Raw genomic sequence first — 27,990 nt, 5'->3', positions numbered from 1 at the left:
AGTCTGTCTTTCTCTCTTCAGCTCCAACCAGTGCAGGGAAAACTTTGATTTCTGAGTTATTAATCTTGAAGATAGTCCTGGAAACAAGACATATGGCCGTGTTCATTCTTCCTTTTGTGTCTGTGGCACGAGTTTTATTTACAAGTTGGTTCACATTTCTTGAGTGCATACATCACTGTCAGCTATGTTATCTAGTCCACTGATCATTTATTGTTTTATCTTCTCATCTGCTTGTCCTTGTTAGGAGCCAATATGAATGCAAATTTTTAAATAAGTATTTTAAACCACCCATGTCTGAAGTTAAAACACCTTTCCATATACTTAATGCTGAGAGTACACTTTAGAGTTTTAGGGGAACTTGTTTGAGGTTTTCCTAAAATACAGTACATACTGGGTATTTTCACCCAGAATGTGTTTCAGGAAGCAGGGGTCAGAGTGGAGGGGTACATGGGTAACACTTCTGCAGCTCATGGGTTTTCAGCCTTGAATGTTGCTGTGTGTACTATAGAGAAAGCTAATGGAGTCATTAACAGGCTTACTGAAGAAGACAAATTGGACCTACTTGGTAAAATTCTGACATGTCTTTACCTCTCATGTTGCTGTGTTAAGAAAATCTTGTAAAAAAAGAAAAGAAAAAAAAGTGCTTACCCCAATAGCAGGAATTGTTGTGGTCAATGAGCGGCACATGACTGGGGACTCGGGTCGTGGATATCTGTTAGAACTTTTGCTGACTAAAATCCAATATATTGCACACAAAAATGCAGCAAGGTATGTTTAGGTCATAATGTGATGTTTAAGAAGACAACAATGCTCTAGTTATCTTATATCTTATAATTTAATATATTATTAAGTTAACCACTATTAATGCTGACAGTTAACGTTTCCAGTTTGAAGGTGCACTGGCCTAGGGACTACTGTGGCTGTGCAGATTATTGGTATGAGTGCTACACTGCCAAACTTGGACCTTCTTGCCCACTGGTTAGATGCTGAGCTTTATAGTATTAATTATCGTCCTGTGCCACTGATGATAAATTATATTGTATGATATAAGCTCTTCTTTGCCTTTTAATGTTAAGGTACCAAATTCTTTAAAGATGAAGTGTGAAATTTCTGTACCATTGTAAAATCAACCTACAAATGGTTTACTTTTAGTTGACTGCATGTTAATCTAAGAAAAATTAACATTGAAGAAAATTACACACATCAGCTTTAACATATGTTTAAATACAAATTCAAGATATTCCTCTGTCCTTAGGGAGATGATGATCATGTTGTTAGCTTCTGCACTGCTGTTCTGCCCTTTAAAGAACTGGTGTGAGAAACTGACAGATAGCATTGGTAGGGAGTTTTACAATCTTCATCACAAAGGTTTGTTAAGAAATATGTGCAGTTGAAGATGTTAAGGTGCAATTATTTTACACACCCGATGTAAAAATGTGTGCTTTAACATGATTATTTTGTTTTTTACAGAGATGCAGTCAGGCACTAGAGTGCAAAGTATTTCTCTGAACCCAGATGGTCTCCAGGATGTGCTGGCCCAGCTAAAGCTTACTCCTTCAGGCATAGATCAAGTCCTCCAGCAGACTGTTCCTTGGGGGGTGGCTTTCCACCATGAGCGGGATATTGTAGTAGGTGCTTTTCATCAAGGCTACATTAGAGTGCTAGTTTCCACATCCACCTTGTCCTCTTGTGTAAATCTGCCTGCTCACCATGTGATTATCAGAACTCCTGTTTTCAGTGGTCATTTGTTGGATATACTGACTTATAAGAAGATGGTGGGCATGGCGTAAAGGAGTGGACACCATGGGTTTGTGCTAGATGTTTCAGAGGCAGGGGTTGATTGTTTAAGGAAAAGGATGTAAAAATAATATGTTAATTTCAGCAAGCTTGTGGCTACTGTTATGTAAGAGATTTTAAGTGACCAGTGGAGCACATATTAATGGTGTGATAAGTGATGTAATGAGCTATGTGTTGATTCAGGTAAGAATGTGCTGGTCTGTAAAGAAGCTGAGTGAGCGAAGGGGTTGAGCCTCATCCAGGGCTCTCTTAAACCAATCAGCAGCTGCCTGGTGAAGAACAAGGGTAAAGGTGTCACTACCAGCATGCTCAGGGCCATCCTGGAGGTAGATATCTGTTTTTTCATAGTTTGTTAAATTATTATGATAATATGAGTATGTAGAGGGGGGTGGGCTAATAAAGGCAATAGGATATTTTAGTTTATTTTGCTGCTTTAAGCCCATCTTCTTGTTGTTGTTTTTTTTTTTTTTTGGATTTTCTCCCCAATTTGGAATGCCCAATGCGCTCTAAGTCCTCGTGGTGGCATAGTGACTCGCCTCAATCCGGGTGGCGTAGGACGAATCTCAGTTGCCTCCACGTCTGAGACCATCAATCCGTGCATCTTATCACATGGCTTGTGGAGCACGTTACTGCGGAGAACTAGCGCATGTGGAGGCTTCACGCTGTTCTCCGCGGCATCTACGCACAACTCACAATGCGCCCCACTGAGAGCAAGAACCACATTATACCTCAGCACGCCCTGGATTCGAACTTGCGACTCCAGGTGTGGTAGTCAGTGTCTTTACTTGCTGAGCAACCCAGGCCCCCCATCTTCTTGTTTTAATTGAAGATTATTGTTGAAGGAGTTGCCAGCTCACCACAGGCTTCCTGCACTCTGCTGGCAACCAGTGTGGTAGCTATACAGCAACATCAGGAGGGAACTGAATCAGAAGCTCGAAGCAAGGGTGTTATTGAGGCCTGTATAGTGTGGCTGATGGACAGTGAGTTCATTCATATTCAGAAGGAGGGCGATGGTAAGAAAACAAATAATGCATTAAAAATCTTGCAGCACTGTTGTGTGGTAAATGTTTAAAATGTGTTATTTGTTTGTCTCACAGTCAAGAGGTACTGCCCCAAACATCTAGGCTCTGCAACTCTGTCTTCATCTTTATCACCACTAGAGGCCTTGGGGAGTTTTGCCAATCTCCAGAGAGCAATGAAGGGATTTATTTTAGAAAATGATCTTCATATCCTCTACCAGGTAGACAAAACAGTTCTGTATTCCACTCTTTATCATCTGAAGTACAGATTGTGTCTTTATATAGAGTAAATAAAATAGATTTTTAACAAAGCCTTACATGCCATACATTTCTAAGATAACACCTGTGTACGAGTACTGGATGATAGTTGACTGGTACAAGTTCTTCTGTCTGTGAGAGCAGCTATCCTCTGCGATGAAGCAAGTGGCTAAGATGGTAGGCATCCAAGAAGGTTTCCTGGCTCGCTCTGTTAGTGGAAAGTTAATTGCTAAAACAGAGAAGCAATGCAGACAGATGGTCATACGTATACGGTACTGTGTATTTTCTGAATTCAGGGTGTTTATAATTTGGTGGTATAATGTCACTGGATAATTTTTTGTCCTGCACAACATTGGTTTTGTTCAACTTGGTAAGTGAAGAACCTATTGGAGCTGTTGCAAAAAAGTTTGGTTGTAGCCGAGGACAGCTTCAGTCACTCCAACAGTCTGCCTCAACATATGCAGGTACATTGGCATCAATTCATACTAAAGGCATATCAATATAAGAGATAACCAATGTCAGAGTTTTTCAAGAGATTTATATCTAAAACCCTACCTACTTGGCAATACATTTTTAGATTCAGAATCAGGTTTATAGGACAAGTTACACTTAGAAAGAACAAATCACATATACATACATACCAGCACACAAATCCAAGCAAATACTCATATTGACATCATGGTATAGTAGTCCAACAAAGGCTGTTTGTGAAGTTGTGTGCACAAAAAAGAAGCACGATACCCAATAAGGTAGACCTACCTACCTCTCCTAGTAGAAAGTTCATATTTAATTAGTTTGTTTGTGCAAAATTGTACTGAAGCCATTTTTGAGAAATCAAATTTTAACATTTTAAGCATAGGCCTTATGTCAGTACCCCATGGATGTGTACACAACAGCACCACTGCTGAAAGTGTTTTTGCATACAATGTAGGTATACATACCATATTATGTACAGTATTTAGTTAAGCACAATATTAAATATTTGGCAGGTATGGTTACAGTTTTTGTAATCACCTTGGATGGCACAACCTGAAGCTGCTTCTATCCCAGTTCCAGAGTCATCTGAGTTTTGGAGTCCAGAGGGAGTTGTGTGATCTGGTTTGAATTTTTTACTGAACGCCCAGAGAGCATGTACACTCTACAGATCTGGATTTGTCACTGTGGCAGAAGTTGCCATGGCTGATGTTACAGAGGTGGAGAAGGCCCTCAGGAAAGCCATCCCTTTCAAAAGGTAACAGCAATAGTCTTTGTTCAGTTTGAATGGTATATTTTATTTTATTTCATAATGTGAGTATTTTATGTCATATCTTTGCAGCTTCAGACAAGCAGTGGATGAGAGCGAGGTGGAGGCTCAAGAACGCAAGAAAATGTGTTGTATCTGAGTCGGCGACAAAAAGGCCTTGACTGAAAAAGAGGCTGCTTATCAGATTGTAGCTGAGGCCAGGTTGCTCCTACAGCAGGACTTGGCTGCTCTTGGGGTGGAATGGAATCCAAACTCCCTCTCCCCAAATGGATTCCAGTTCATTTGAAGAATCATCAAAAGTAAATCCTCTACAGAACAAGTCAAGGAGTCCAGAACATGAACAGGGGCAAAATGGTGAAATAAGATCAAGAGAAACAAGGGCAGAACAGAACATGTCAGTGGACAAATCTCTTGACATTAGTTCTAATGCCCCTTTGAGGCCAGTAGAGTTCACTACCACTGTGGAAAAGCCAATAAACATTGACTTTGTCACGGAAATTGGTATATATCAGGTAGTTGATGTAACATCTGCCCAGTGTCAGCCTGCTAAGAAGTGTGAACAGCAATCAAGTGCATTGCACAAAGTTCTCAAATACATTAATGTAAAAGACAAGGGTTGTCACAATAACCTGAACTTGGGACAAAATTCCAGTTTAAAGAGTACCTTTATCTCTGACATTGAGCAACATTCTGTAAGTCCACTCTCAAAACGCAGAAGGGTGGATGTTGACGATAACGCTGGAGCAGGACCCACATTCATTGGAGCTAAAACAGTAACTCTAATTGCAAAACATAGTGAAACAATGACAACTGCTAATGAGCTTTGCCCTCATTTTAAGGAAACTGAAACAGACTGTAGAAAAAATAGAGAAAATAAAAAAATTGTAGTCTTTCATTGCTAAGCAGAACCACGATACTGAGTTTCACTTATGCCAACCACCACAGAATGGGAGCCCCCAAATGTAACTACTGTATGCCCCTCAAATAAGGGTAAAAGTGCATAACTAAAACAAAACATTTAAATCAAAGTGCAAATGAACTTCAGACTGAAAGTGAAACTGAGAATCAAGGAAACAAATCAGCAGTTTCGACCAGTTTCAGAAAGTTCAGCTACAGAGATGAGACAACAAGCATGAATGATAATGAGAATGTTCCAGCAGATTTTAGCTCACACGTAAAACCCATGGTTACAAATGAGTTTGTATGTAATTCTGAGAAGTTTAGATCCCCTGACTTGTACACAAAAGAATTGGAGGTGTTTGGTGGTAGTTTACAGCTTGATACTCCAACTGAGAAAATATTGCTTCAGGTGGAGGGTTTTTCAAATGGTAATGCTAATTTAAACATTTTCAAGGCAAGTGAAAAGGAGGGAAACCATGTTGATTTAGGAAGTAAGATAAGAAATAACAATCAACTATCCCATCAGAAAATGAGAATCAGACCAAAAATAGGTCTAAAGGAAAAGAGCAAAACAAAGACCCAGTTTATTACCTCATCAAAATGGCCTGACCAAACAAAATAACAGCCCTTTGCCAACTGAAGCCAAACCCAAATATAAAATTTCACTCACTGACAGTCAGTTGGAGAACATTTTAAATTACAGTAATCAAGTTAATGAAGAAGAATCATGTGCAAATAAACCAGCTGACCAAAGAGAAAACCATGAGTCCACAGACAATAATCTCAACAGGAGCAGCAGCTTTCTATTTGACAGTCTCTACGACAACTCCAACTTGGATGCCATGGAGGAAGCAGCAACGGAGGTCCAGAAGAAGGCGAAGAAGGTCGCTGAGGTACATGCTAATTCAAATAGCTCTTCTTCTCCAGAACTCAATCAGGAGAGGAGAGAATCTCTGCCAACAGACGATCAAGAAGAAATGCAGTGGGGTGAATCATCTTTCAACTTGTCAGAATGGGGAGACTCGATACTCATTGGAGAGCACCTCCTTGAAAAATTAAACAGTGTTGTCAAGGGTTGTGAAGGCGCAAGATGGGGCCCAAACAAAGCAGAGACACCCACGTATACAGATGATATTGTGCCTGAACTGCACTTATCACAAAGCAATGAGCCTCATTCAAAAATGACATTGAAAGACTTCTATTAAATGTTTCTTCATTTCACATCAGCCCAGGAATGCAGGATATTTTTGATCAATGGTCTGATCAGTTTTCTACTCTAGCCAAGGCTCCAGGGCAGTCAAATGCAACTTTAGTGGAGCCTAATGTCCTTGCTGTTCATAAGGAGCAAGCTGTTTTCCCAACAGCAATCGCAAACCATGGGATTGAGCGGGAAAGTCCAAGAAGCTCCAGAAGCGAAGATTTCAAGATAGTCCAGGCAAAACCAATGACCCATAATGACCTTATTCCTCCCACACCTGTTTCTGAGCCAGTCACACCAAGGGTCAAAATGACCACCTCAGCTGTACAATCACCTCAATCACAAAACTCAGCAGAGGTCTGAACTGGATACAAATTCCAAATCCATTACATAGAAAGATGGTCAACCTTTTTTGAAGACAAACTCGGTGTCAGAGTTAGAGATGTTTCTGGCTGATGAGGGCTTTGCAAGACTTTTTCAATGTCCATCACTTCCTGCTTCTAACTCCTGCAGTCTAGAGTAATTTACCATAATTGATGTGGCAAATGATTCAAGGCTTTTCCAAACATTTGTAAAGGAGTGGAAAACGAAGGAGAGATTTTCACTCGCTGTTGCCTGAGAAGATAGCCTGAGAAGACAGTGCCACTATGGGACCCGAGAACGTTATATGTTGAAAATTTTAAAAACATAAGATTTTGGATAAATTATTCTGCATCCTAAATTAAGCTTATATCCTTAAGTTTAAGAAAATGCAATTTCTTAAAGTTTATAAATGCATGTTATCGTCTGTTTGAAGCAACTACTCCTTTGAGGAACAAAAAAAAGATGGCTTCCTTTTAAAAGGCTATGACGACCTTGTTGTCATTGGTGTATCGATATGCTGGGGAGCAAAAGAAGCATATTTTGTATCCCTACAATAGGAGCTGTCAGACACAGGTATTGAATGTGTCACTTGTAAACCTAAACTAAGCTCTAAATGTTATCATCTATAAATTTTAATTGAAATTTACAGAGGACAACTTTAGCGGGAGACAAACCTTCGAAAGCCTTATCCTTTAAATTTACTATAACATAACATAATACTTCCTCCGAACACCTTTCCCAAACAGGTATAAGTGCCAACTTGGCTCCACCACCTCTTGATGAGAATCTGACCATTGAGGAAAGACTGAAGCAAATTCAGTCCTGCTTGGATAAAGCATCTCAGATGCTGAGAGAGTGATGGTCAAATATAACATCATTCAGCTGTACAAGACACTTCTTCCGGCATGTGGGCTCACTATGCGCTGTATATTTGAAGACCCAAAGGTTGGACCGAATCATCAAACTAAAAAGAATATAATTGTGTGACACGGCATGCTTTTTTGTTTTTAAGTTCCCATTGAATTAAAAAAAAAAAAAGGAAAAAAGATTCTGATAAGTTATGGTATCTAATTCAACCCTTATTTCCCCTTAAATATATATTGCATGTTGTCTTCTAGATTCAAGCTCCAAAGAGCGAACCCTCCACAGCATGGTAACCAGCTTTGCTCCTGAGGATCTCCCAGTGTTGGAGGGAATTAATCCTGTTCAGGATGTACAGAGCTTAGGAATCTATGCTGAAGCTAGTCAACCTGGACATTACAGAGCTGCCATTGTGTCTCTTCTTGTCTCCAGAGTCATGATGCACCTCAGTAGTCTTCTTGAAAAGGATGGTTTCTTAGGTAACAAGCATCATTTTAGCTTCTTGAAAATGTGTCTAGACTCAACTTGTTGAGTTATGTTACTAATTATTTGATATCCACTTTATTTGATTTGTAGATGTGTTCAAGAAAGTGGAAATGCCCACCCAGTACTGCTTGGCTCTGTTGTAAGCTGAATGGCATTGGTTTCAGTGTTGAAGAATGTGAGGCTCAGAAGCATGTGATGCAGGCCAAGCTCAGCATTCTTGAATCTCAAGCCTATCAGCTCGCAGGATCCAGCTTCTCAATGACAAATCTAGAGGACATTGCCATGGTCACTCTCATCCTTCTCTTAAAATAGGGATTTCCTGACCTGGAAAAGTCAAGAAAAATGTGTTATACTTTAAAAGATTGTGAAAAAGTCACAGAAATTTCTATAGTGGATCTAAATTTTTGTAGTTATACTCTGCTCTAAAATATTTCATTAGTTAGAAAGTGCACTTTGTAAATGCAATTAAAAAAAAAAAAACTTATCCAGTTATCCGAACGACTGGTAAAATCATGGACAAACGTTTGGTCAAAACCCTAAATTAAAATACATTTACCTACATTAAAATTCAAGAACTTCAAGATGTCAGTTCTCCTTTTTCCTGTGTGAAAAATCTCTATACTCCTTTATTGTGACTGTTATCAGTATTGTTTCCTGAGTTGAAGCTGCCTCGCAATGGAGATTTAAATGGTCCAAAGAATAAGACTCTGGGCTACACTAGGAGGGCAGGAGCCCATGTAAAACTTTCAAAACAGTTCAGCACAACCAAGGTACATTCCACAGTCCAACAGATTGTCAGATTTGTTACATTTTTCAGTAATTTAAATCTGTGGTATACACTTTCTAAATCAGGATGTTTTGGAAAAGCTCAAACCATTGCATCAGTTACCAGGAGTTAACCTTGATTGGAGAAGGATCACAAATGCTTTGACAAAAGTGGTTTTCCCCTTGCAAAGACAGAACTCACAGTTAAAGATGGACAGAATACACCCAATCTCACACTGCCACAGGTGTGAAGCATGAAGTGTAACCTTAAAGAGAATACTTGGAAATGTTCATCTTCATACTTCTTAGGACAGTCAAGTGTATTTGAATGTTTGTCTTTTATAGGGCGGGTGAGCTTCACAGGACCAAATATTAAGAATGTTCCAAAAGATTTTGAAATTCAGAAACCAACCTTAATTTAAGAAAGTCATCCATCACAGTGTGGTACAAGCAAGACATGGTAGAGTCTTGTATTGTTTCAATGTTTTCCCCTCCTTTTTTATTTTACATTTTAGTATATCTGTTGTTTTTATTTCAGGTGTAAAAAAAAATCAAAGATTCATCGGCAGCTGTAAACTCTTTTAAAAATATCAGAGAAAGGGATGCAATTTTCTGTGAGCATGAGGCATGCTTTTGTTCCTTATTCAGGTATGAAACTGTTGTCTAGGGCTAAAGTTTCTTTGCACAAATAGCAGCCTGTGTCATAATAGAGGAGATTATTATTATTTATTTATTATTATTTAGATTTATTGCCATTTGCACAGGTACAAAGCAGTACAAGTACATTGGAATACTTGTGCGTAACTCTTAAGAGTCAAATTTTATAAGAATGACACAATAAGGTCTTAATTGTAAGGTGACCTGGAGTGTCGTGAAAGGCGCCTATTAATAAAATGTATTATTATTATTAATAAACACAATAAAAATAAAAGAAAAAAAACGATATATACATATTAATTTAACAAATAACAAATTTAAAATAATTATATAAAAACTCTATCTGACATAGCCAGTAAGATAAATAATAATAATAAAAAAATTGATCACATCTTAAGGATGTCAGTTTGCTTAATATTTATGCCACATTAACAATTTTGATTTTATATAATTCATTAGGAGGGCTGATTCTGGCTGCAGGCTACTCGGAGTTAGAGCTCTGTATCTATGTGCTCAAAAGTGGTGCAGATGTGTTTAAAAGCATAGCAGCTGAGTGGAAAATGGTGGACCCAGCTTCAGTTGATGATAATCTGAGGCAGCAGGCCAAATAGGTTAAGCACATTTTAATTTATAAGTTATCAGTATGAAATGGGTTGAGCAGTACTTCACCATCACAGCTAAATATTATATCTGTCAAGACTTTTGAGAATACCAGTAAGTTCAATACGTTTTTAGAGTCGGACAGGAATGATTCTGAATGATTTTCTTCATGAATTGGAGTCTTTCATATGCTTACCATTTCATAACTGAGCCAAACATTTGCTTGAGGGGAGATTGGTGGTACTACTCTCAAATTGAGAATGCATTGGTTGTCTCTGAAATCATATGTTAACAGATTTGCTATGGAATAATCTATGGTATGGGAGCAAACTCACTTGGAGAGCAAATGGGCATTGAAGAAAACGATGCTGCCTGATACATTGAGACTTTTAAGTCTAGATACACAGGTAAAATAAAATTGGATAGCTGTGTTCAGAATATGCTGTAATGATATTAAGTGTAATTTGCTTATTTTACTTCAAGGCATACAGACCTTTCTTCGTGAAACTGTGAAGACACTACTTGGCAGGAAGCGTTTCTTGCCTGGAATAAAGGACTCACACACACTCTCTCTCTCTCTCTCTCTCTATATAAAGTCTCATGTAAGCACAGTATTCGTGGAAATTTTCAGAATATTGCTTCTGTTGAATATGTGCAAAAGAAAAGAAAGGTGTTTGTAATCGGGACTCTTTCTTTTCAGGCAGAGTGACAGACAGTGAACACAGCAGTGCAGGGCTCTGCTGCTGACATTGTAAAATTAGCAACAATCAACATCCAGTGCCGACTGGAAGCTTCTACTGGGGAGCCCACATTAAATCAGCACCTGCCAGTCAGATTAGGAATTTATCTCATAGCCTTTTCAGTTTCAGATTATGTGAATTAATTTTGATTTAATATAAATTTACGGTGGTCGGCACAGGAATCAGCTCAGATCTCCTCGAGGGGGCTTTTTTTTAATACTTCAGCTGCATGATGAACTCATCTATGAGATTGCAGAGGAAGATGTCATCCAGATAATTAGGAGGATTTTTTGAATATTTAGTCTACTACAGAATATCTAACAAAAACCCCAATTCATAGCATTATAAAAAAAAAAAATTATCTTACAGGTTGCACAAATTGTTAAGCAAGAGATGGAGTGTGTTATATGTGATTAAATTATATGTGAAGCTTAGAGTAAAAGTCAAAGTGGGTCCGAGCTGGGGTAACCTTCAAGACTTGGACATATAAAAAAAATGTCCTTAACATTTCCTTTTTTTTATTACTCTCTGTTTACATAACTAAACCAATGATTGTAATCATGGTTTACATGAATGTATTATTAAAACACTAAAGGTGCAGATGTGTTTTGTATATATGCAGTAAATTATTTTTTAGCCTGAAATAAAATGTAACAGATGCTTTTAAAAATATGAAGAACCACAGTGCAAAATCTGAAATGCAATTTTTAGTATTTCTCTTAGCATATCCACATTTGTATTCAAAACACAATGTTAATGAATTAAAACGATCTGATGTTTTATTCTTTATTAAAGAATGCTTTATTGAACTCCAGAAAGAATGTTCCTTTGGTCTATTAAAGATGTCCTCCACATTTAATAGCTGTGAATTTCCTTTAACTTTAGGATAAAATTAGAATTACCCAATTACTGTTTGTTTTATGTTACTTCTAGAGGATAGCTATTCATTTTATGATAGGAAAGTACGCACAGTGCCTTTCACCAATCCTCTACAGATTGGACATTTGCGAAGTGAAGGCGCACATTCTTTACACACCACTAAGTGCCCACAGGGAATGAACACAATGTTGACCTCCTTGTCCATGCACACTTTGCAGGTGCGCTCCTCTTGGAGTCTTCTCAACTGTTCTTCCATAGGCAAATCTGTGAACATAATTTCCATTGTAAGTCACTTTATACCAATTCTATCTTTCAGAGTGGGATCTATCCGATTCCCTTAGTCTGATGGCTAGAGATAAAAACGGGGCAAAATCAAAAGAAAACCTTTTCTCATGTTTGAATATACCTGAAAGATCTTGACTCGGTGATGCAGCTTCATTTGCCTGGGCTGAAATTGCAGTGAGAACAAAAAAAAACAAAAACAACAAAAAAAAAAATGGTTGTCAATATTATGTAGTGAGTTATGTTTGTTGTGGAATTTTCCCTGTTCAATGTAGGCTCTTTATAAAAAGTTTTAATAAGCATCACCTTGTTTTGCTTAAGGGATTCCCATTTAAATGTTCCTATCCACTGGCCATGAGGCAAATATCGGATACAGAGATTACACACTGACACAGACTAACAACATGGAACACTGAAAATTCAGACACTGTATGTGAGGATCATGTCTCATTTACATAGTTACATACCCATAAGTTCTCTCAACAGGTAAACATCATTCTTCTTGATCCAGTTGCGGAAAACCTCTGCTGCTGCATTTCCTTTTGACAGGACTAAATCAATGAGCTGTGCAGTCTGCTGCTTGACTGAAGTGCAGTTACGTATGGTGTCATACTCTTTCTGTGAAATTACATTCTCCTCGAGAAGATGGTCCATTAAGCTCTGAACACTTTTTAGACGTTGTGCCAAGGCAGCATGATGTTTCTTAAGGAAAGTAAAACCATCTGTACAAAAAACAAAGTAGACAATTTAGATTTGATAGTCAAACTCTTGAGTCACAGGACACAATCTAATTCTTTAAAAATACCTGAGGCCATTTCTTCAGCAAGGAGCTCCCTCTCCTCCTCTCTCTTCTCATCCTCTGCACTTAGTAAATCAGACACCAGCTCTTGAACAGTTTTGTAATTCTCTCCACTTGTGAGAATTTTGCTCTGGACAGTTTGCTTCACCAAGCCACGCTCAAATCCCATTTCTAAGGCTGACTTCACCACAGGATTGTTCATCATCACTGCATCTTCTGAACGGTCCTCACCAGGACCCAAGTGCACAACTAAACATGGGTTAAAAATATTTAACATCAGTTAAGGTGAACAATAAGTTCTTTTAAAACAATATCTGTATCTAAAAGCTCACTTAACATACTCTAAAAAATACTCTGCAATTTAAATAACAATTACAATATTTTAGAAGAGGTTTTAGAAGAGGTTTCACAAATATTACTTGTTGAACTCACTAGAAACAACTTACCAGGTGGATCAACAAATTCTCTTGAGTTGCCGTCTCCATTAGTCAAGAGCTGTAAGAATTTTTTTTTAGTTGCGGTACATTTAAGATTGCATTACATGTTAACAAATGGCAACATTTTTTTTTACATACCTGCTCAAATAGTCTTGGAAATCGTGCTTGAATCTGAAGGACAAACTCTTGGCCCTTCTCTTGCAAAAGGTACTCGCATCTAAAATAAGAGCATACAATAAATGATATACACTTTGTGCCATCATTGGACTAAAAAAATGACGGCAATAGCCCTTTTAACAGTTATTTACCTTGGAAACCACTTAGCATGTTCCACCCAAGGATCATCCCCTGACTCCCAGCACCTTAGTCCACCATCACAACAAAAGCACTTCACGTCATCATTGCGACCTAATAGTAAACAAACAGATGGGGGAAAAAATTGTAAGCATGCGCATCTAAACATAAAAGACCAAAGACCTTTTAAAAATGCATGACTTTTTCAATAATGTGACCGCCAGGCTCTTACCAACATAGTAAAAGCCAGCTTTAGCCAACTGGTCTGGTCGAACAGGTATTCTTGAGGGCCAATTGACAAATGTGAGTAACCTTTCATCACACTGTTGCATTGCTGAGTTGGATACATTGGAAAGGCCACCACCAGATATAGGTACATTATCTGAACGATCCCCTCGCACAAAACGGCAGTTCGGGTAATGCCTCTGGTGCTCTGTTACTGCCCTGTCTCCTGTTTCCCAGTTGCTAAGCTGGCCTCCGCAACTGAAGCAAGCCACCCTATCACCCTGGCCAAGGTAGTAGAAACCAGCTTTTGCAAGCTCAGCTGGAGTTACTGTAGACAGCGTCCAATTCTGAAAGGTATCAAGTCGTTCTTGTTCCCGCCGCATACCAGGATTGTGACATGCTGCCGGTCGTTGGTGAGACATATCCTCCACTCCACGGGATGCAATAGGACTGGAAGGGGCCAGACTGCTGAATCCCATGTTTAAGTAACCCACCTGCTCCTCAGTCTGGCCTGATGAAGAGGCAGCAGTAATTGATGCTCCTGCAGTAGCAGGAGCAGAAAGCTGCAAGACTGCCACATTGCGAAGCGGGGAAAAGGCAGAGTGGGAGGATGACAGAAGGTTTGCGGTGGCAGGTAAACTCTGGATGAAGCTGCAGTTAGGAGAGAGCTGTTTGTGTTTTTCGGCGGGGCAGTCGATAGACTGCCAATTCTCGGCAGTCACATTGCAGCGGAAACACTGAACACGATCACCGACTCCAGTGTAATAAAACCCTGCACGGGCCAGGCTCCTCTCGGTCACGGCTGCAGTGGTGGGGAACTTAGCATATGTAGATATCCGAAAGAGTTCAGAGGAGTTATCATACTGTAAATCTGCAGGGGAGCTATTACGACACAACCCCCTCAGGAAAGCACTGTTTTGTAGAATTTCCATGAGAAATAGATAGAGGAAAATGGGCTGTCCAGCAGAGAGAAAGGCTTGATTGTAACACCCTGTGTGAGTGCAAAGCATGAACAGTGATATTAAGCAAGGGATTTTACATACAACTTATTCTAGGTTACACAAACAAGAGCATCTGACCCCTATCTAAAAAATTCAGAGACCCTCATTAGAAATCATGTCCTTACAATGTACTGACTGGATTACACCACAGAGGGCAAAGGTGGATTTCTTCACTTGCCCTGAACCGAAACTCAATGAAACTGAACTTATAACCAACAATCTGATGCATCACGTTACACCAAACAAACAGCTGTTAACTTGATGAATTTACTTATGAGATGAACATCCCTCCATGGTTGCTCCCCGATCTCACCCAGGATTACAAAGAAATAAAAAGACTACACTGATGAGCCAAAACATTATGACCACCCGCCTAACATGCTGTTGGTCCTGTTGGCACTCTGACCGGTCTGCGTCTACGCAGCCCCATACGCAGCAGGGTGCGATGCACTGTGTGTTGTGACACATTCCTCCCGTTACCATCATTAAAATTTTCTGTGACTTGTGCCACAGTAGGACTTCTGTCGGTTCGGACCAGATGGGATAGCCTTAGTTGCCCTCGTGCATCGATGAGCCTTGGGCGCCCAACACCCTGCCGCCGGTTTGTGGTTTGTCCCTCCTCTGACCACCGTCGGTAGGTACTCACCACTGCTGACCGGGAGCACCCCACAAGCCTTGCCGTTTCAGAGATGCTCTGACCCAGTCGTCTGGCCATAACAATTTGGCCCTTGTCAAAGTCGCTCAAGTCTTTACTCTTGCCCATTTCTCATGCATTCGACACATTGACAACAATAACTTATTGCTCACTTACCATCTAATCTACCCAGACCTTGACATGTGGACTTGTTAGGAGATGATCAACGCTATTAGTTTCACATGTGAGTGGTCATAATGTTTTAGCTCATCCATGTATACTGATAAAAACACACTTTTAAGTAGTAAATAATTCTTAACAGTAAAACAAATTCAAGATTAACAATTTGAATGTGATCACAGGGTGTTTTCATTCAAGCCTCTCTCTATGCTGGACATCCCATAACTGGAGTCTAGTCGTCCATCATTGAATACATGATTGTATAAAGAAACCGATATAAACTTTCAGATAATAAAAATATAATTGATGTGACAGGAGTGTACTTCCTTCCTTTATGATACAGCAACCTGTAAATAAGATGAGATGTAATATTAGTCATAATTTTTTTACAGGGTTACATTTTGTCTTTATCTTAATTCTCACAACATAAAAAGGGAACCTAATATCATCTGTAGTGTTTCCTGCTTACGTCACTTCTTTCTCCTACCAATCAACATATGACAGCTGGGAAATTAGGAACTTTGAGGTTTCACCCTCCTTAAATATGTAACTCGAATAACTTTAAAAAACACCTACGTTTTTTTTTTTTTTTTTTTTTGTTACTACTGCACTTGTACTTTTCTGAACCGGGTTGAAATTTCAAAAATATAACTTCTGTCTTGTGACGGCCACGAAACGTAGGCATAAATGTATTAGATCACAAGTCAGCTAGGCGTGACTACAACTGTATTTAAAAAAATAAATAAAATAAAAACCCTGTCGGACAAAACAGGTGTTTTAATGAGAGTCATAAAGTGATTTCATATTTAACTTTACACCTCCACGTCAGTACTTTTGTGCTCTTTTCCACTGGTGAATCAGACGCTCGATATGAGATCCTGTATCGCCTTTTCCTCTCGTCTTTGTGGTGAGTAACGAATTCAAATGAAAACCAAAGCAAATAACTTGCGTTACGATACTAATTCCACCTACAAGTATACCACATATTTTTGACCCCATACATGGGCAACTTCCCATGATATATCAGTGGTAAAATACCAAGTAATATTCCCTGCCACGATAGCAGCAGACAACAGCAGTTGTTCCCCCCATCATAACGCTGCCATTTAACGGCCCGTTTAATTAAGTCTTTGCGTGATAACAGAAAGACAAAGAACAAGAACTACTACACGATACAAAGGTCAACAAAGGTTCAGAGTTAGCAAATGTATGGCTGAGAAGACAACTCACCATTACAACCTTTAATAAAAAGATTTAACTCTACAGCACAAAATGTCCTTTCTTCACTTTCTTCAGTACGCATTACATAGCTTGAAGAGAGCGGAAGTGACGTCAGCAACGTTCGCTAATTCAAATAGCTTTACAGATTGTTGTACATTGTATTGTGAACCTTATGACTTTAAGTACGTTTCATATAAATAAAAGCAAAATGAGTTATACAAATTTGATACCTTAAAATTTTAAGGTTTTTATAACTGATTACTTTTTAAGGAGTCTCTTAAATGTTTTAATAATAAAAAATCTAAATGTATTATTTCATTTGCTAAAGAACTGAATTTAATCTAAGTCTCTGATTTAATTAAAAAAATGGTATTACTAATTTTAAATAGTAATTTCATTTATTTTTTTTGTCTTTGTAACCCCTGCTGTTATGTGAATTTGTTTGTTTTGTATGTGTATTGTTATGAAATTAAAAAGTTTTACAGACAGTGATTATTTTCCTAATTTTCTTTTTAAATATTATGTACATAATATTATGTATTATGTACTGTTTCTAAACAGTATGACGTACAGAAACCTCGGTTGCAGAAATCACGTGACATGGCCAGTTTGATGCGCGCTCCGAAGCACTGGTTCGAAATTATTCGTAAAGGTTTCGAAGCTTCATGAACAGTGTTTCTAAAGCGCCCATCACGAACCCTAACCAAAGGATGCGTCTCAATCAGCTCCCTAGTTCAGTAGTCAGGTCACTGATCAGTGAGTCGGCCATTTCTAGGCTTGTCTCAATCGGAAAATCGTTCCAGTGTACCGAAACGTTCGCTCCCTAAAAATCCCACAGTGAACCATAGTGTAATTTATACAGCGATACTGTATAGCTTGAATGCGCAAACTCGTTATCGTGTCGCGTGTGATTGAGTCATAAGTGTCCCAGTGTTCACTGGATGAACACCCTTGCCAGTGCCTGAATTCGAGATCGGCAAGACACGGGATCCTAGAACCACAACAATTCCATAAAATCATATGATCTATTCTTATGATTAGTCATAACACTGTAAAAACAATAGCAATCAACCCAAAATTGCGTGGACATTATTTTATGGCATTTCACTGATACTTATGGTCTACTTCAATATTTTGCCAGTGTTAAGCTTCCTGGTTTGAAAGTTTGTTGTTGCAATGTTGTCAGTTCTCTTCACTTACCTAAGAAGAAATGTGGCAGACGAATGGTAATACCAAAGGCTTGATCTCAGTGCAGTCTGAATGTACGTGTAATGAGAATTTCGCGTAGACTGGTTTATGACTGTAGGCTACTTGTCATATAAACGAGAAGTGCTTGGGACTTTCCGCTGTGACGCACGTCAATTTAATAGATTACAAAATGTACATAACGAAATGCTGTTACTCATTTTTAAAATAAAAGTAAAAAGTTTTGGGGTCATTATTACCATAGCTGATCGTACCACGGTGTTTGTCCGGGTATATATATATATATATATATATATATATATATATATATATATATATATATATATATATATATGTTCTATGTTATATAATAATATGTTATTTTCTTCTTCTTTTTTTAAAACAGTATTTCCCCACCCTTGTAGACTTGGTTACACTTTTGAAGCCACAAAGAGACAAATACAAAGAGGCAAAGAAAAGATAGGATTTTCTTATTATACACCACATAACAATGGAGTCTCTTTTGTGTTTGATTGCAGTTTCACGTTTGAAATATGGGAACACTGAAATATGTTTGATTGTTATTATTAAAGGGATAGTTCAACCAAAAATGTAAATTATCTCATCATGTACTCACCCTCATGCCATCCTAGATGTGTATGATTTTCTTTCTTCTGCAGAACACAAATTAAGATTTTAAAAGAATATTTTAGTTCTGCTGGTCCTCACAATGCAAGTGAATGTTGGCCAGAATTTTGAAGGTCCAAGAAGCACATAAAAGCAGCATAAAAGTAATCCATAAGACTCCAGTGGTTAAATCTATATCTTCTGAAGCGATATAATCAGTTTTTGGGTGAGAAACAGACCAATATTTAAGTCCTTTTTACTATAAATCTCCACATTCACTTTTACTTTCAGATGTGAAAGTGAAACTAAACAGGCGCCACATGTTACTTTTAGATGTGAATGTGAAAGTGGAGATTTATAGTAAAAAATGACTTAAATATTGATATGTTTCTCACCCACACTTATCATATTGCTTTTGAAGATATGGATTTAGCCACTAGAGTCTTATGGATTACTTTTATGCTGCTTTTAGGACCTGAAATATTCTTCTAAAAATCTTAATTTGTGTTCAGCAGGAGAAAGAAAGTCATACACATCTGGGATGACATGAGGGTGAGTAAATGATGAGATAATTTACATTTTTGTTTGAACTATCCCTTTAATAATAACAATCAAACATATTTCAATGTTCCCATATTTCAAACATGAAACTGCAATCAAACACAAATCCTACAGGATCAACCTCTATACTGTATTAAAAAAATGTCTCAAAGTACTTGACAAATGTATAAAATTCAGGGTTATGGTATTTTATGGGTGGGCCCCCTCAATCGCCGGCCCAATTAGTAGGCTACATGATTAGGAAGTAGAAGACCTTAGTGGGCACCCTCATCACAGGGCCCAGGACAATGTTCCCAGTTGTCCCAGCTCCCACCCCCTTCTTATGTAGAGCTAGAACACTTAATTTCCTTAAAAGTCCCCTATACCAAATGTATGGTAAAGGACATATACGTGCCATTTTAATGCATCAGAGGTAAGCAAATGTCTGCTCATTTTCTGTTGCAGATGTGTAACATAATCCCCCTTGATTCTAATAAACAAAAGTAACATGTTAATTATGATTCATTTTCACGCTTTCATTCTTTTAATCATTTTGCCATTTTTTTCTATGAAGTCATATTTTATCACTGCCAACAGTGACAGTGAAAAAAAGCTTTATGTAGCTCTGTAAAGTTTGGATAGAATTGTTTTTTCCGTTATTTACATTTACATTGCATCATCATTAACAACAAAGTTGATTAAGGATAAGGATGCACAAGAAATGTGTAAGGTACATACATAAGCATTAACTTTCAAGACTGTGGATACCACACTGATCTCTTTTGTGTCTGGATCTTTCTGAACACTGTGAAAGACACATGAAACAGATGTTTGTCATATGACCACTGTGCATTTGTTCAGGCATCATGCATGTGAAATGTTTTCCACATTTGAAAATATGGCAGTTATGTGTACTCCATTTCACTCTTTGTCCTCCTTCAAGCTGAAGTATGTACAGTAACTGCTACGACACTAGCGCCATCGAACGAAATTGCAAAAATAAACAATGTTTTCAGAAACAACAGCTTTCTGAATATGCCTTTCAGTTAAATTCTCACCTGACTAAATCTTTGTATATCATTTTTGCAGTCTCAATGTAAGGATCAATGATGTCCTCATATTGGCAAAGCTCACCTCCTAAGACCATGTGCCTAAACAGTCTGAACAAAAACTCCTGACGATTACTTGGACTGATTATGTGATAATTGTCAGTCTTCTTCAAGCAAAATTTGTCAAAAATGACAAACAACAGAAAATAATAGAAATCTAATATATTTTTAAACATTCCAGCTATGTTTGAGAGCATCAGTAGTAATGATCAATGATAAAAAGATCCATACCATTCTTAACTCATCAAAGTCATGGTGTACTTCATTGTAACATTTGACAATGTGACCATAGGGATGCAAAATTCCAATGGAGTAAATTGGATCAAATATATCCACTGACACTTTTGAACAGGGAACAACTTCAATTTTGACATGTGTGATGTCTCTACCTGTAAATGGGTAAAAAGCTGTTATTTGCCTATATGAAAGGAGTTGAGAAAATAACAAACCATTGTGAATGAAAACCAATTCACAACTTGAACTTTCAATTCAATTTAAACTTAAAGTATCATCATGAATACATTATACATTAAACATACCCAGCAGTGTTAATGATCCAGAGGTATCAAGTACCTTCAAATTTTTCTTCACACAGGGATCTTGAAAGAATTTCTGGGAGACATAACTGTTGACAATTACTTTGTAATGTTGCAGTGGAATATGTAAGAAATAATGTACAATCAGCCTGTCATTACTGCACAAAATAAACCCAGACAGGGTGATCAGTTTCATGCTGAAGGGCTTTATTTAGCAAAAATGACTAGCTAACAGAATATTATCCCACTTAGTACAAAACTAATTACTAAATAAGTAGATCAATGGACAGAATATATTAATTTAAGTTAATATTAATATGTTAAAATTATTAATACACTCTTAAAAATTGCTGTTAATTTACTTCAAAATATCAACAGTATAATCCTGTTATTTTTAAATGCATTACATTACTGTTCATTTTGGTTGGTTAAATGACTTGGACGTAATATTACGGTATTTTACAGTATTGATTGCTCAAAGGAAAGAAAACAGTACTTTACAGTATTTTTTGCATTGCATTTTGGGAACACAAGACTACAGTGAGCCCACACGTGTTTAAGGGGTGATTTCTTCACCCATCTTCATCTTCTGAATTAATAGGTGAGTACCCTTTTGCTTTGCTTTTTTAGCATAGCCATAAAACATTAAATTTATGTTCAACTCATATTGTGCTGTGATAATGATTTTGGTAGCCTACCTGCCATCAGATCCTAATATCAACTAAGTAAGCTGTTTGTAACGTTATATTTCTGTCTTTAAGCCCAAGATCTTTGTTTCTTTTACTAAAATTGTTTTCTTTAAGTGATTTGTTGTCAGATTGAATAATGCACTGGATTTGGGTTAATTTGTTAATTTGCATGTCAGATTTGAGATTGGAGTCTGAGCTGACACACAAAACAGTGCAGAAACACCTCACTCAAGCGGTCAGTGTGGTCAGATAACGTTAACAACTTTAATGTTCAGATCTGGGCTGCAAATCGCAAAAGCATTGTAAGCTTAAATAGGTTGTAGAAACCATTGGTTACAGTACTTTCTACAATCTACTTACAAGAAGTATACAACGTTTTTGGGAAACGCAGCTATACGGCTGATAATGTTAAGTTTTATGCAGGGATGCATGATATTCCTTCTCTTTTAATCTGAAAACATTGGTGATACTGGAATTGTATCTAACTTTTTAAACACTTGTTTCAGTGGGAAACCAACTGTAACTGTGACACCGAGTGCAGCTGGATTTCTGAAACGGATCTTATATTACAGGGTGAGATTCATAAAAATGTAACTTCTTTTTATTCTGCGAAGTGCAGCCTTCAAACAACGTTGCAAATTTAATTTAAATAGTGTTCCATTGTTGTCTCTGTAGCGCGCTGAAATGACAGGCATCTTCGTTTGTGTTCTGATGATGATAGAAAATCATACACATCTGGCATGGCATTAAGGTGAGTAAATGATGATTGAATTTTTATATTTGGGTGATCTATTCCTTTAAGAAAGCTCTCCTGACACTAATTATGAATACACACATTTGTTTTTTAGGCGTTTCATCAGGATAAATCCTGAGAGAATACCAAGGCTGGACGAGGCAAAGTCCTGTCAAAGCGTACGGGGAAAGCCGCCCAGAAAAAGATGACATCAGTCAACCCTCGTGTCTCCAGTCTACTAAAGAAACTAATGGACTTTGAGTGGGACTTTATATAAGTCAATGAACCCAGTCATTCACACACACACACTCACTCAACTCACTCAAACACTCACATACTAACACTATCTCACACACACACACTCAACACACACAAACTCACACAAACACTCTCACACACACTCAACACATACAAACTCACACAAGCACTCTCTCTCACACACACACACACACACACACAAACACTCTCTCACACACACACACTCAGTACACACAAACTCACACAAACACTCTCTCTCACACACACACACACACACAAACACTCTCTCTCACACACACACTCAATACACACAAACTCACACAAACACTATCTCACACACACACACACACACACTCAACACACACAAACTCACACAAACACTCCCTCTCTCTCTCTCACACACACACACACACACAAACACAACACACACAAACACTCTCACACTCACTCAACACACACAAACTCACACAAACACTCTCTCACACACACTCAACACACACAAACTCACACAAACACTCTCACACACACTCAACACACACAAACTCACACAAGCACTCTCTCTCTCTCTCTCACACACACACACACACACACACACACACACAAACACTATCTCACACACACACACACTCAGTACACACAAACTCACACAAACTCTCTCTCTCACACACACACACACACACACAAACACTATCTCACACACAAACTCACACAAACACTCTCTCTCTCACACACACACACACATACACACACACACAAACACTCTCTCTCACACACACACTCAATACACACAAACTCACACAAACACTATCTCACACACACACACACTCAACACACAAACTCACACAAACACTCCCTCTCTCTCTCACACACACACACACACACACAACACACACAAACACTCTCACACTCACTCAACACACACAAACTCACACAAACACTCTCTCACACACACTCAACACACACAAACTCACACAAACACTCTCTCACACACACTCAACACACACAAACTCACACAAGCACTCTCTCTCTCACACACACACACACACACACACACACACACACACTCACAAACACTCTCTCACACACACATACTCAGTACACACAAACACTCTCTCTCATACACACACAGTACACACAAACTCACACAAACCCTCTCACACACACACACACACACACTCAATACACACAAACTCACACAAACACTATCTCACACACACACACTCAACACACACAAACTCACACAAACACTCCCTCTCTCTCACACACACACACAAACACTCTCACTCAACACACACAAACACTCTCTCACACACACTCAACACACAAACTCACACAAGCACTCTCACACACACACACACACACACACACACACACACACTCACAAACACTCTCTCACACACACACACTCAGTACACCCAAACTCACACAAACACTCTCTCTCACACACACACACACAAACTCACACAAACACTCAACACACACAAACTCACACAAACACTCTCTCACACACACACACACAAACACTCTCTCTCACACAAACACTCAATACACGCAAACTCACACAAACACTCTCTCTCACACACACACACTCAATACACACTAACTCACACAAACACTCTTTCTCACACACACACACTCAACACACACGAACTCACACAAACACTCTAACACACACACAGTCTCACACACACACACTCAACACACACAAACTCACACAAACACTCTCTCACACACACTCAACACACACAAACTCACACAAGCACTCTCACACACACAAACACTCTCTCACACACACACACTCAGTACACACAAATTCACACAAACACTATCTCACACACACACACACTCTCTCTCTCTCACACACACACACACACATACACACACACACACAAACTCATACAAACACTCTCTCACACACACTCAACACACACAAACTCACACAAGCACTCTCTCTCTCTCACACACACACACACACACACACAAACACTATCTCACACACACACACTCAGTACACACAAACTCACACAAACACTCTCTCTCTCACACACACACACACACACACACACACTCAATACACACAAACTCACACAAACACACACAAACACTCTCTCTCACACACACACTCAGTACACGCAAACTCACACAAACACTCTCTCTCACACACACACACTCAATACACACAAACTCACACAAACACTCTCTCACACACACAAACTCACACAAACACTCTAACACACACACACACACTCAACACACACAAACTCACACAAACACTCTCTCACACACACTCAACACACACGAACTCACACAAGCACTCTCACACACACAAACACTCTCTCACACACACACACTCAGTACACACAAACTCACACAAACACTCTCTCACACACACACACACTCAATACACACAAATTCACACAAACACTATCTCACACACACACACACTCAACACACACAAACACTCTCTCTCTCTCTCACACACACACACACATACACACACAAACTCACACAAACACTCTCACACACAAACTCACACAAACACTCTCTCACACACACTCAACACACACAAACTCACACAAGCACTCTCTCTCACACACACACACACACAAACACTATCTCACACACACACACTCAGTACACACAAACTCACACAAACACTCTCTCTCTCTCACACACACACACACTCAATACACACAAACTCACACAAACACTCTCTCACACATACAAACAGTCTCACACACACACACACACAAACTCACACAAACACTCTCACACACACACACTCAACACACACTCTCTCTCTCACACACACACACACACACACACACACAAACTCACACAAACACTTTCTCAGACACTCACACCACACAAACTCACACAAACACTTTCTCAGACACTCACACACACTGTTTTAGTCATTCATTCAGCCACTTTCTCAGTTATTTACTGAGTGTTTGTGTCCAGAGTTCAGTGTTTGGACAGACAGAGATTTGTTATTATTTGTTATAATATGTATTTTTTATTTATATGGCTGAAATGTAAGTTTATTTACCCAGATCAGCTTTGGGCTTTGTTTTACCAATTGCCTTATAATTTTGTACAAATGTTTTGCAAGAATGGGGTTTTGCAAATAAAGAGAGGTGTTTTGAAAAGACACTTTGAAGCTGTATTATTTGTCTTAAAAGTGTGTCACTATTTGAAAGGCTACATTTATACACTATTATAACATGGTATTTTTTATTGCAAGACTAAGGAATAATTTATTAAATCACAAAGTTTAGAAAAAAAGTAAACACATTGTAGTCCTTTTTGCTAGCAGTCCATTACTCAATAGCTTATACAGTAGCATGCAGTGTATTTTTACTGTAGTTTACAGTAAAATCCTGCAAATATACCTCTTGTGAAAAAGTGCAAATAAACAGTAATTAACTGCTAATCCTTTTGTCAGTATTTTACTGTAAAGGTAGTAAAATAACAGCTTTATGCTGTATTTGCAAAAACAGTAGCAAACTGTAAATTTCAGCTACAGCAAGATACTGTTACTTTTACAGTTACTTGCTGGCAACCCTGCTGCCAGTTCTTTACTGTTTTTTTATGGGAAAATTTTTAACAGTGTAGATAAATGTATATTTTATTATTTATATTATATTAATTTGTGAGAAGGCTGCAGAGTGCTACAAGACACATGAAACTAGTAGAGTAAGTGTAGGAGCCTGTTTGCCAGGAACAATGGTCAAATAGTAGCCTAGTCAATATAAAGATATTTGACCGCAGAATGCTGTGATTGAACAATCAGAATCAAGTATTTCAGTGAGCGGTGGAATAAAACGTTGAAAGTAATGTGCAAAAATTTACCAAGGCAAAGTCGTTCCCCAAATAAGGCTGGAAAGACTGGTAAAAGTTGAAGGCCTGGGTGGTAATTCGACCCAGCATGGACTTAAATGGCAAACACAATTGACATGAAATATAAAAAAATAAAAATAAAACTCTTTTAGAATGGATAATTGATAGATTTTTTGTTTTAGAAAATGCAATTTTTTTCTTGCAGACACACAGAATAGCCTATAGGTTCATAAGAAATCTTTTTTTTTTTATTTTTATTTTTATTTTTTTTTATAAATAAAATAGTTTTCAGCATCAATTTTTAGCATTTTCTACAAAAAAGTGTATCTGATGACTTTATAAATATGCCATGTGGTGTAACCATTAAAAGTACTTTCCTTGCACCTTGAATAGATGAGAGTGAGAGAGAACTTAACGGAATATTTTGAATAGAAAAAATTAATTTCGTCTCGTCCCTCCTTTTCTTTAAAAAAAAAAACAAAAAAAAAAAAACTGGGTTTACAGTGAGGCACTTACAATGGTGTTATGTATGAAAAAGTGAATGGGGGCCAATCCGTAAATGTTAAAATACTCACAGTTTCAAAAGTATAGCCACAAGACATAAACAATATGCGTGTTAACATGATTTTAGTGATAAAATTGCTTACTAACTTTTTCTGTGTAAAGTTATAGCCAATTTTACAACTTTGTTACCATGACGATGTAATGTCAGCAACCCTAAAACCCTTAAATGACTGTAAAATTACAATTTAAACAACTTTAAAGTTCAAATATTACACGAGTTTCAACCTAAGAATAATAGTAAGTGCTTTTATAAAATTATAAGCTTCAAATTTCTGTCTTTAAACCCTCCAAAAACCGGCCCCATTCACTTCCATTGTAAGTCTCACTGTAACCTAAATTTTTGCTTTTTTAAAGAAAAGGAGGAACGAGTCGATATTATTTTTTATAGTAATCAATATTATACCACAAATGCTGTTGACTGAGCTTAACTTGTATTGAACCCGAAACATTCCTTTAATCATTCATTCCAAAAAACTTATTCAAACATATTTTCAAGGTATTTTTTTTTATTTTACAAATATCAATTCAAGTGATTTTTATTGTCTTTTTTTGAGTCAAGAACATGAAGACGTTTTCTTAGAGTTACTCCATATGACCTGCACTAAATGTGCTTCTTCATAAAAAATTTAAAATATCTTTTATATATATTATATATAAAATCATCACACATATGAGGGTCTAAAGGGGTCTTCTCCTTTTTATGTTTTAGTTTTTTTACACGAAAACAAAATGGCAAACAACATGCTGGTTAAACAAATCAAATTATTTGATTTGGTGGACAATTTTTTTTTTCTTTAAATATTAATACAAAAAATGTTCACTGCTGATGTTTAAAGAAATGATAAAATATTACTCTGTACTTATGCCAATATTTCTTTTGCTGTTTCCAAGTATTTTTCAATAATCTTTTTTTGTTTTCAAGAGTTTCAGCTATTAATGAGACTTTGACCCCAGAAAAAAAATATATATATTAATTTGAACATTAGTAATTGAAAACATGTTCATCATAAGATGTGTATTTAAGTATTGTTTTGTGTAAACTGCATTTTTTTTAATGTATTTTTGAG

The 27,990-nt window shown here is 37.7% G+C and overlaps 1 protein-coding gene and 2 pseudogenes across 5 annotated transcripts; 1 reads left to right on the top strand and 2 right to left on the bottom strand.

Annotated features, from left to right (window-relative positions):
• The first annotated feature begins 685 nt into the window (after nt 1-685).
• LOC127428572 (DNA polymerase theta-like) lies at nt 686-11,524 on the top strand (annotated as a pseudogene).
• Nucleotides 11,525-11,659: 135 nt separating this feature from the next.
• Nucleotides 11,660-18,191, bottom strand: LOC127428652 (baculoviral IAP repeat-containing protein 2-like). 5 transcript variants are annotated; one of them, XM_051677146.1, is made up of 9 exons: nt 18,040-18,191; nt 13,811-15,965; nt 13,593-13,692; nt 13,423-13,501; nt 13,294-13,342; nt 12,854-13,096; nt 12,516-12,770; nt 12,173-12,214; nt 11,660-12,030 (listed from the first exon to the last, which is right to left on the bottom strand). In XM_051677146.1, exons 2-9 carry the CDS (start codon nt 14,811-14,813, stop codon nt 11,837-11,839), a joined length of 1,965 nt encoding a protein of 654 aa, XP_051533106.1. In that variant the 5' UTR covers nt 14,814-15,965; nt 18,040-18,191; the 3' UTR covers nt 11,660-11,836. The 5 variants fall into 5 exon arrangements, with proteins under 5 accessions (XP_051533106.1, XP_051533108.1, XP_051533104.1 ...); XM_051677148.1 differs by having other exon boundaries at nt 13,811-14,794; nt 18,040-18,178; XM_051677144.1 differs by lacking the exon at nt 18,040-18,191 and adding an exon at nt 16,849-16,936 and having other exon boundaries at nt 13,811-14,794.
• A 1,369-nt stretch (nt 18,192-19,560) lies between these two features.
• LOC127428998 (cilia- and flagella-associated protein 300-like) lies at nt 19,561-26,449 on the bottom strand (annotated as a pseudogene).
• Between the last annotated feature and the right edge of the window lie 1,541 nt (nt 26,450-27,990).

This window comes from Myxocyprinus asiaticus, chromosome 38 (genome assembly GCF_019703515.2).
Source record: "Myxocyprinus asiaticus isolate MX2 ecotype Aquarium Trade chromosome 38, UBuf_Myxa_2, whole genome shotgun sequence".
NCBI lineage: Eukaryota > Metazoa > Chordata > Actinopteri > Cypriniformes > Catostomidae > Myxocyprinus > Myxocyprinus asiaticus.
This window is presented reverse-complemented; position numbering and strand designations above follow the sequence as displayed.

Coding starts and splice junctions, on each gene's coding strand:
- LOC127428652 (XM_051677144.1), bottom strand. CDS start 16,921: ATGCGTACTGAAGAAAGTGAAGAAAGGACATTTTGTGCTGTAGAGTTA. Junction 12,771..12,853: donor TGCTGAAGAAATGGCCTCAG/GTATTTTTAAAG, acceptor TTTTTTGTACAG/ATGGTTTTACTTTCCTTAAG. Junction 12,215..12,515: donor CCTGTTGAGAGAACTTATGG/GTATGTAACTAT, acceptor CTGCAATTTCAG/CCCAGGCAAATGAAGCTGCA.